This window comes from Gossypium hirsutum, chromosome D06 (assembly GCF_007990345.1).
Source record: "Gossypium hirsutum isolate 1008001.06 chromosome D06, Gossypium_hirsutum_v2.1, whole genome shotgun sequence".
Classification (NCBI taxonomy): Eukaryota; Viridiplantae; Streptophyta; class Magnoliopsida; order Malvales; family Malvaceae; genus Gossypium; species Gossypium hirsutum.
The window spans coordinates 34,490,409-34,501,686 of NC_053442.1; the positions used below are offsets into that span (position 1 = coordinate 34,490,409).

The 11,278-nt window shown below is 34.6% G+C and overlaps 1 protein-coding gene across 1 annotated transcript; it reads left to right on the plus strand.

The window, feature by feature from the left end:
• The first annotated feature begins 517 nt into the window (after positions 1-517).
• On the plus strand, positions 518-3,756 carry LOC107937084 (glycerol kinase). Its single transcript, XM_016869897.2, is given in 6 exon segments — positions 518-782; positions 959-1,180; positions 1,735-1,865; positions 1,868-2,659; positions 2,662-2,699; positions 3,317-3,756. Coding segments are annotated over 6 exon segments (1,563 nt in total). The 5' UTR covers positions 518-648; the 3' UTR covers positions 3,563-3,756.
• Positions 3,757-11,278: the final 7,522 nt, after the last annotated feature.

An 11,278-nucleotide genomic window follows, 5' to 3' on the forward strand; every position in this document is an offset into this window, starting at 1 on the left:
CATTATTGCTTAGGCAGTGGAAATATGATTGTCATCGAAGTGAATTAGAAAGACATCCATTCGTGAAAAGTCGATTTGGAACGAAATAATTAAAAAAATATTTTTAAATGGAAATATTAAAAAATTTAAAACAAGAGAGTTGAGCGAATGATGTGAATGAAAGAAATAGAACTTGAGGATATTCATAGGGTAAATAAAAATATACCACTAGGGTATTAACTTTTTTACCCTTGGTGCAATAATGTTCAAAAAGTTGTTGTGATGGAAAACACATCCAACTTGCTACACTCTTCATTTCTCTTTTCTAAAATCGACCTATTTTCTTAACTAAGTAAACAAAAACCCAAAATCCTAATTTAAAAATAAAATCAGCATATTTTACTAATTTTGCCCCATACTTGTCATTGAGATTGTAAAAACATTATAAATTACATTGGATTCCTTTTATTATTTTAATTTACACATTTATAAAAAAATATTGTATAAACTTTTGGCGAGATTCCCGAGAAAACAGGAAATGATATCCTACAAAAAGTAAGAAACGACGACCTTCACTATATATTGAAGTCATACCCTCTTACTCGCTTCATTTTGGTTTTACCCTGTTTAATATCTTCATCGAAGACCAACAACCCAGAGAAGAAGAAAATGTCCAAGGAGCAAACTTTCATAGCCTCAATCGACCAAGGCACCACCAGCACCCGGTTCTTCATCTATGACAAATCTGCTCGAATCATCGGTTCCCACCATGTCGAGTTCACTCAGTTCTACCCTGAAGCCGGGTACTCCTTTCGAAAATTTTCCAAATCAAACTTTCACGTTGCTTTTATTTTTTTTCACCAATATAAAATCTGGGTATGATTTTATATGACATGAAGATTGAAAATTTTGAGGTATTTAATTATTGACTTATCTTTTTCTTTTTCAAAATTTTTCCGGGAATTTTGGGGGTTGTTAGGTGGGTGGAACATGATCCAATGGAGATATTGGAGAGTGTGAGATCTTGCATGACGAAGGCACTAGACAAGGCTACTGCTGATGGATACAATGTTGACAGTGGACTGAAAGCAATTGGATTAACAAATCAAAGAGAAACAGTTGTTGTTTGGAGCAAATCTACTGGTTCTCCTCTCTATAACGCCATCGTTTGGATGGATGTTCGTACCAGCTCTATTTGCAGGTAATCATTTCCTTTGTTTTTCCTGTTTGTTACTTGTTTGCTCGTTCTTTTCTTTTTCCGGATAAATAAACATAATGGTTTTATTTTCATCTCGATTTTCTCATCCTTAATGTTGCTCAGTTTTTTGTTTGATTTTTTTTCTTTTGAATTGGGTGTCAAAGGTCTTGATTTTTGAAGAGTTCCAATCATGAGCACGGAACATTTTTCATACTCGGAATTGGGTTGATGTATATTTCTTCGTTTCTGTAATAATAAATTCCTCTAGTTTTCGTTCCATAACCTGGTTTGAGTTCTATATTACTCTGATTAGGACTCAGTTGAGTGTTCAACATCTTTATGTGCTCAACTTTTTCCAAGATTCCCATGTATTTCGATACTCCTTGGAGGATCATATCATGTACCAGCTATCGTATGAGTCAGATATCAGTGTTGAATACATACACTTAAAAGAAAATTGAAGAGTCGAACCAAAGATTGTTTGAAGTTTCATTTACTGCTGTGTACTGATTGTCTGAATTCCATATATTTGAAGTTTGAGTTGATCTTTATATTAGGAAATTGGAGAAAGAACTGCCAGGAGGGAGAACACACTTCGTGGAATCATGTGGTTTGCCTTTAAGCACTTATTTTAGTGCAGTGAAGCTGCTATGGTTGATGGAGAACAAGGAAGAGGTTAGAGCTGCTATTAAAAAGGGGATGCCTTGTTTGGAACTATAGACACATGGTTAATCTGGAACTTAACTGGCGGTGTAAATGGTGGGATACATGTCACTGATGTCTCTAATGCATCACGGACGATGCTCATGAATCTCCAAACTCTCGATTGGGATAAAGCGACGTTGAAAACTCTTGGAATACCAGCTGAAATTCTGCCAAAAATTGTAAGTAATGCTGAGGTCATTGGTAAAATCGCCAAAGGGTGGCCTCTTTTTGGTGTCCCGATTGCAGGATGTCTTGGTGATCAACATGCTGCAATGGTTGGTCAAGCTTGCCGTAGGGGTGAGGCCAAATGCACTTATGGAACTGGTGCCTTTATCCTGCTCAACACGGGTACTGCACCCATTAAGTCAACCCACGGCCTCCTAACCACGCTTGCATTCAAGCTTGGTCCAAAAGCACAGACAAACTATGCTTTAGAGGGCTCTATTGCTATTGCTGGAGCTGCAGTTCAGTGGCTAAGAGACAGTCTTGGGATAATTTCCTCTGCAAGTGAGATAGAAAGCCTGGCATCAAAGGTTGATTGCACAGGTGGGGTTTACTTTGTTCCTGCCTTTAATGGTTTGTTCGCTCCATGGTGGCGAGATGATGCTCGTGGAATTTGCATTGGAATCACAAGGTTTACAAGCAAGTCTCACATTGCTCGTGCGGTTCTTGAAAGCATGTGTTTTCAAGTTAAAGATGTATTGGATTCAATGCACAAAGATGCAGGCGAGAAAGGTGAGGTCAAGAATGAAAAGGAAGAGTTTTTGCTTAGGGTGGATGGGGTGCCACTGTCAACAACCTCCTAATGCAAATTCAGGTTAGGCTCTAATTGGTATCAACTGTTTTCTCACTTTTTTTTTCTTGATGTCAACGAATTTATAAGCATTCCAGTTTGGCGTGTAAATAGCCCTGACGGTAAGAGTTCTTGATGACTTATATTATTTTGGCTCAATAACTTGCCATATGAACGTTTATCCAATCTTTCTTTATTTGGCGCAATGGATTCTTTGTAAAATAGGACTGTTTCTCTTTTTATGTATGGATAGAGAGAAATAGTGAATCATATAGAAGATAATTTCCATGGGTATAATTGTTGGTAAAACCTGATCAACGTTACCCGAATTCAGATATTAGCATCCGATATAAGTATGTGTCCTACATTTGCATAATCCTGTACCTATGTTTGCAAATGTGTTGGACATGGTTACTTGATGAAAAATGAAGAGTCGGGTCTGTTTTGCGATTAAAAATGTTTTTCTTACAGTCTCAGCTGCCATGTGATATATATAATCAAAGAGACTGCTTGTTTAGTGCCTTATTTTCACCTTTCATGTTTCTGCTGAATGATTGTTATTCCTTGTTGAGATCTTGTCTAAACCATTCGTAGTCGCTCATCTGATGATAAAATTTTGTCCTTTCCGGGGCTGATCACAGGCGGACTTGCTGGGAAGTTCTGTGGTCAGACCAGCTGACATAGAAACAACCGCTCTCGGAGCTGCATATGCTGCTGGAATAGCTGTAGGAGTGTGGAAAGAAGAGGAGCTTTTTGCTTCGGGACAAATTATCAAAACCGCATCCATATTCTCCCCAAAATCAAGTGTAGAATGGAGGAAGAAGAAGGTGGATTCTTGGTGCAAAGCTGTTGAAAGAACGTTTGGTTTGGCTGATCTTGAAATGTGATACAACAGTTATTTCTGTTTCGACTTCCTGGTGACCATTGTCTCGTCTTTTGTAGATGTTTTATTTTATTTTTGAATTTACAGACAAAACCCATGCTTATATTCAACTGAATAAAATGCTGAATGTATTACTCTGGTTGTCAGTGCTTTGCTTCAATGACAGTCACAGACATTATTAAAGGTTTTAGTTTTCAACATTTCCCTATGAAGTTTGCTGTTCTGTTGGTTTCTCTGTTGAAGTTGCTAAATTTCTTAAATTAAAATGTCATGTTTAATGGTTTTACTTGTATATTAAACATGAACATAACACGGACTACTAATTGTGCCAAAAATTTAATTTTTATTGTGTTAATCGTATTTAAATGTGTTGTATAGTTTCTATTATTTTGATTTGGTTTTTTATTAATGTTACGTGTGTAAAATTATCAGATATTTAATTGGATTTTAATTATGCATATTTGTCAATGAATAATAATAATAATAATAATAATAACAATAAAGTATTGGTGAGCAGAAATATATTTCCATTCTGAAAGCATAAGTTGCTTGTACGAGTCATTCAGAATGAGAGTAGCGTAACATTTGGAAACTCTGATTCTGAATGATGATTTAATTTAATTTATGTTTGGAGACGAAGATTATAGATGTGACCCAGTGGTTTAAAATTCAAGTAATCTTATATTGAAAGATTATGATGGTCATCTTAAAACTTCCGATTATGCTCTCAAGTGGGTTGCGTTTTGGATTCGGATATATAGGATTGCCACTAAAATGGATGATTGAATCATCGTGTCACAGTGCATATTGGATGGGGCAACTTCCTTCGTACATTTTTCGACCATTGCAGAGGATGGTGAAGTAGGAAAAGTTGCCTAACGTTCGTCATACATGTGGCCAAATTGGGCATGTACTATGAGGGGATAAGGGGGTCAAGCTGCTTATGATGACTGGTTTAGGGTGTCACAATCCCATTAGTAAGAGTGATCTTCCAAGGATGTTTGCTGCCACTGTAGGCACCTTGAGCTCAGGAACTTTTGCTTACCATTGAGGGAAGGAAATACTCACAATTTTTAGGACTCCTGAATTTGTGGTCGTCCGAAATCAGTTGCCCAATTTGGCAAAACCTCCACTGTTGGGGATAGTATCCTGTGTACGGGAGAAGTTGGTGATTAGTGCTATTAATTTCCAAATTCAAAAATTAGGAAAAAGAAAACAATATCTCTGTCATACATGGCATTATTTTGTATAAAAACACCCAGCTATATATTTTTCAAAATTCCTCTACTTCAAAGGGACTTATCTTTCTTTAGGCCCATTTTAATCAAGCCTTACAACAAGGACAATATGTGATAATGAGGCGAATGTACAAAACCTTAATTATGCGGAAGAAACTAGCCTCGCGTAACCAAGATTCCAATCAAATGGGCTTTAGCTTTGCCCCGGGAAAATTAATTATTTACTTTCTAATTCAAGAAAGATCAGTAGGTTCGAATCAGCGAGCTTGGGTCCTAATCTCATCGGAATTGCTATGGGCTTGAGATCTAAATTGGAATAGCAATTCCAAGATCTAAATTGCACATCGGATCAGTAGGTTTGATTCAGAGAGAAAAAATCGTACAATAGTTTTTTCCCAATTACCTACTTTCACTAAGTGGTATATTTCAATCAATAAATTTTTTCAATTCACTGTATTGAACTGATAATTTTAAGGATAAACTATAACTTTTACAATTTCTATTTTTTTTTACAAAGGCTAAAATAAAACATTCTTTCTAGTTTTTATGATTAAGCTAAAACTTTTTATTCTTTGTGTCTTAACTAGAAACTATATACAATTCCCTTAAAGGCTTTCTAGTAAAAGACCTTAAGTATACTCTTTAATTATAAAGGGAAAAAATGTGAACGTGTTTTTTTTTACAAGTGTTATCTCATTTAAAGAATGAAAATGAGAATGATAAAAGCAATATTACAATAAGCACTTAAAAGACTATGTACGGGAGGAAATCAGAAAAAGAAGATTAGTGAATTCTCTTAATTTCAATGTTTGGATGCATCTCTCTAGAGTCTTTACGTGTTTTTAACTTGCATTTATACCCTCTAATCAGTTTGGAGCAGTTGAAGGGGATTTTCAGTTGTTAAAAGTATTGGTTTCGCACATTAAATATAGTCTGTAAAGTCAAGTTAGGTACTTAAGAGATATATATTAAGACTTGGGCAAAAAAATAGCCATTAAAAAAACTAATCTAGTGAGACTTTATTTTAATGACTCTACTACAAATTAGCAAATATTACACTTTATACAAATTATTTTACAAGATTTACAAGCCAGTTAAGTAATCTAAGTAAATTATCAAAATTAGTACTAATCAAATAAGCAAATTATTCCCCTAAAATAAATAATTTATTTCTATTAAGTTAAATATTTTACAATGAAGACATTTTATCATGTTTTACCAAATCAATCAAGCATTAATCAATTAAATAAAATATACCAATATTTCTAGAAAAAAACCCTACCTAATTATTTATTTTAATCCTAATTAATAAATAGTAATGATAGGGATGAGTGCGGAGCAGGATCGTAATTTTGTCCTAGTTGTAGATTTGACTTAGTGCTCTAGACAATCGGAAATAAACTTAAAATACACAACTTGAAACACAAATAAATCTAAGTCAGATAAAAGAAATAAATAAAGCAATTAAAATAAATAAGATAAATAAAACATAAAAATAAATCAAAGATTAGAATAGTAAAGAAGAAAATAAAGAAGAAAACAAAGAAGATAGATGAAAAAGATGGAAAAGATGGAACATGACATGTAAAAGTCCTAAGGAGCCTTAGAAACAAGAATAATCTATAACCCCCTTCAAATGACTCTAATTTTCTCTCTAAGAAAGAAAACTTGGCAAGAAAAAGTTTGAAGATGATCCCCACAATCTAAAAAGATTGTTAAAACTCTTCTAAAAGAAAACTCAAGAAAAATTCTTGAACAGAAAAACTCAAAGAGAATTTATTAACTCAAAATAGAAGTTGTTGAATAATAATTAATTTATTTATGTACAATGAAGAGACCTTTATATAGGCGAGCTAAGTACATCTAGATAAAAAGTTAAGTACATTGAAACTTTAATTACCCTAAACATGAAGTAATTTTAAACTAAACTTTCTTATTGACATAAAACTCCTAAATAACTTAAAATAATTAAAAATTATCCAAAATTTGGAATAAATAAATAATAAAATAATAAAACTTAGTAAATAAAATATTGGGCTTGTATATCATAAAAATTATGCTTGAAACTTGAACCCAATATGATTTAAACTCGAATAAAAAGCCCAAAACTCGTAGTTTCTGTAATAATCCCGTTTAGAAATTTTGCTCACGCGATCTTCACTAAAAAGATTATAGCTTGAGCTCCCAAACTCATAATTGAGTGATTCAAAATGAGTTTCGAAGCTAAGAGATAGATCTTCAAACATTATGTAGATATCTAGGTCCATAAATGTTTGGATTCCATCCAAAAATTCGTCGCAAGTTGACTAATCTTTTTTAGTTTGAAAATTGACAGCTTGGTTGAATTGATTTTAATAATTTTCACCCATTCCGTGCACGTATCATTCCTTGTTTCCTAAAAAAGATTCATCCTCAAATATTGTATTTGATCAAATCTTGATTTGATTTGCTTGGCCTTTGACCTTGTTGTTGGGCCTTGAGGTAGTGTAAGCCCATCACATCCATGGGCCTAAAATTGGGATTTGAGACTCGCATCATTCCCCCATTCCTTAAGAAGATTTGTTCTCGGATCTTTAGCTATAGAAAAAGAAAACAAATATTTACCTAAGCTTTCTTGTGCACCAAAACTATCTTAAGGATCAAAGACATGATCCCCCAAATCCTTCAAAAACAAACGACCAACACTAAACAATAAATGTTAGGCACATGAGTGTTCAAGTAAAAAATAACCTGTAACTTTCTTTGAATATGCATGATCATCCATAAGAATTTTCAACGATGATTCAAGAATTTCACATAATAATAAAAGTCAAGAAGGTTAAGATTATTATGTAAAAATTCATCGTTAAAGTCTAAGGTAGAAAATGTTGTTGCAAGATCAAATGCGTAAGATTTTGTAATAAACCTATTGAATGCAACAAAAGTACACTTTACAAACCTAGATAAACACATAAAATCAATTGAACTTCTAAACCAAGGTTTAATGAAACTTGACCAACGAGAAAGCACGTCGTAAGGAAAAATACAATCAGTAGCATACTTATAAAAAACATTCAAGGTATGCCTACATATTGCAATGTCCAATGTGTCTTTACTTTTCTTACCTTTTATCATTTGTGAAGAATTTTAAATGTTCAACTTACCTCTCTCCTACAAGTAAAATCTTCTATCAATGGTAGAGTAATGTAACTTACCTCTCTCCTACAAGTAAAATCTTCTATCAATGGTAGAGTAATGTAATTGGAAGCTCGTCAATGGATCCTTGAAATCCTGTAACAAAGAAACACCACTAAACAAATTTGAGTTATGGTTAATTAAAACATAAGCATTCATCACTTTTGTATGGGTATTTTCTTGCTTTTCATTTTCTTTTTCCACCCAAGAACTCTCCAATTTTACCTCATATGTATTTTCACTCACCAAAAGTGGACCATTAAGTAGACTTTTATCACTCAAGGTCTCTTTTCTCTCGATCTTTTCATATGATTTTTCCTCACTTCCCATATCCCCCTTACAAGTATTATGAATATTCAATTTAATACCATGTATTTCAGTAGGAGAACATGACGTATCTATCTCATCTAACTCCATAGATTCAAGGAAAAAATTCTCATTATCATTCTTTTCTGGTTCACAAAGTTCACCATCCCAAATCTTTTTCCACTAAAGTAAGAGTCAACAGAAGGCACAAAGTCATACTTACTGTCTTCTCTAGTTGGATATTTAATTGGACATCAGAAACCCTCATGATCTTTTGAACTACACCAATAATATTTTACAACAAAAGGGACAAAGTTATACTTACTGTCTTCTCTCATGATCTTTTGAGAGATCAGTTGTACTCCTCCTTTCATTTGGCCATCTCTTTTTGAAGTACTCACCAGCTGATCGGTTAACTTGAACATGGCGTCAAAGTTTCATTTTGACCTCTCTATAGTACTGAGAAGGAACGAAATGCTTTCGCATTACTTGCTTCAACTTGTCCTATGTTTCAATTTCCCTTTCGTAGTTTCTTTGATGATTAATTCCAAGTTGAGTCCACCAACTCAATGCATAATCCAAAAAGTTAAGGATCTCCAATGGGACTTTTTCCTCTTTTGGGCATTAATAGTAACGAAACATAAGTTCAATTTTTCGTTTAAGAACTTTGGTTTAGCCAAAGAAGGTTGCCCATAGTCATTATTAACCAAAGTTTCATCATTTGCATGAGGGGCACGCCTAGAATTATTTCCACGAGTACAAGGTTGTTCAACCTTAACACCATCATCATTAGTTTAAAGGTTGGGAATTAATCATAGATGAATATATAGATGAATAGAAGTCATTTCGTGCAAAAAGATTAAGCGTAGATCGAGTTATTTGAATTTTAAGTTTGTCGTGCTAAAGGTTTTGGTTAGAAAAGAGTGTAGCTTAGGCTTGTGTTTGTGGTTGTTTGAGGTGACTTATTGACTGATTGTTGACTAAATATATGTGTGGTTTGTCTTGTTGAAGTGTCAGAGTCGATAGGACCTTCAACGAGTAGAGATATAAGGGCAAAGGGAAGCTTGTCTAAGCTTTCGGTTTTTCGACAATAGCGAATATTTCGGTGAGTGTTTTAGAATCGCTACTCATAGATGATTCATTGTGTATTTGGGAATTTAGAGGTAGCCTAAACCTCTTGTAACACCCCAAAATCGTATTCGTTACCGGAATAGGGTTACAGAACATTACCGAAAAAGTGTAGCTTAAAACATTCAATTACCAAACAATTCATAAATCAATACAAAATTCATTCAAACACATGCATATCGTCCCTTATACAAGCCCTCGAGGCCTTATAAACACTTTAGAAATGATTTGAGACTAAATGAGAAACATTTAGAACTTCATGGAAAAAGATAGAAAAATTCATCTTGCAGGGGTCACACGGCCGTGTGGCCAAGCCATGTGACTCATACGGCTGAGACACACTCCTATGTCTCAGGCTGTGTGGACATTTGAAGTAGGGACACACGGTCATGTCCTAGCCTATGTAATTGCTTGACTTGTAACCCTTTGAAACCTACAGGGGACACACGGTCGTGTGTCACATATAGCTGAGACACACACCCGTGTCTTAGGCTGTGTGGACAAGAAATAGGCCATTTTCAAGCCATTTCTTTCACCCAAATCAAGCTCACACCTACAAGTCATTTGCACATAAAATCAAGCTTCAAAACATACCTAATACATGCATGATAGGACTAATTCAATATGGTATCTATCCATACAACCAATATGCCAAAAGATTCCTCAATCACAAATTATCAAATCAACCAAAACATAAACACATTTGGCATAAATCATCCACACACAACTACCTATTTCCATACCATGTCATAGCATAATTTATCATGTACCAAAACTAATGCAATCGAGCCCCATGAGTTATCAAGTGCGAACGATGTTTCCCTCGAGTTGCCTAAAGGACCTATTACCAAAGCTAGGGCTAAGAAGTTTAAAGACACAATTTCAGCTTTGGTTGATCGGGTTTGGGGTGAATCCGTGGCCAGTCTACTTGAAAACTCATGGACCAGCAAGATGAGCAAACCGTGCACTTTACTTCAAGCTCTTCTAGCTTAATTTTTAACAAGCTCATTTTTAGCTTATTCATTTTTTTTTGAAATAATTAATTGTCTTAGTTGCTTTTGAGTTTAATTTGAGTCTTAGTTAAATATTTCTTGGTTCAGCCGAATTAATGTGTGAGATTTAAGCTAAGTAAATTTGTTGAATTTGCTAGGACAACGTACATGGACGGCAAAGAAGAGGTGGACTGCAACATGCATAAAAGCCGAATTGATGTGGAGGTGAACGGCATGAAATTAAGGAAGCATTTGACCAACATCATGCATAATTCATGGGAGAATTTGAGGAAGCATTTGACCAACATCATGCATAATTCATGGAAAAATTTGAGGAGGCATTTGACCAACATCATGCATAATTCATGGAAGAATTTGAGGAAGCATTTGACCAACATCATGCATAATTCATGGAAGAATTTAAGGAAGCATTTGGCCAACATCATGCATAATTTATGGAACAAATTGAGGAAGCACCATGGCCGAATTTGGCTTCCAATTTTGCCCATTCGGCTACCCTTTTGTTTTGCCTATAAATATGTGTTAAATTTCATTGTAAAGGATTAAGAACCTTGAATTAATGTTTTTACATTTTGTGAGATTGTTTACAACTCTCATTGTTCTCCAAAAACTCGTTTGACTTATCAAGTAACCCTTGTAGCGTCAACCCATTCTTCTTATCCGAACTTATCACTTTGCACCCAAAGTGTGGCGTTCAAGTTATACCGAGGTTCCTATCATACTTGATAGTGGGTCAAGGTTCCATTCTATACTTCCGCAAATCCACCTTAACCAAATAGAAATCGGGGTGATACTCTCTAGTGTTGAATCATTTCTGGAGTTAAGTCCATTTTCTCCATTCCCACAAATTACCGCAAAAAT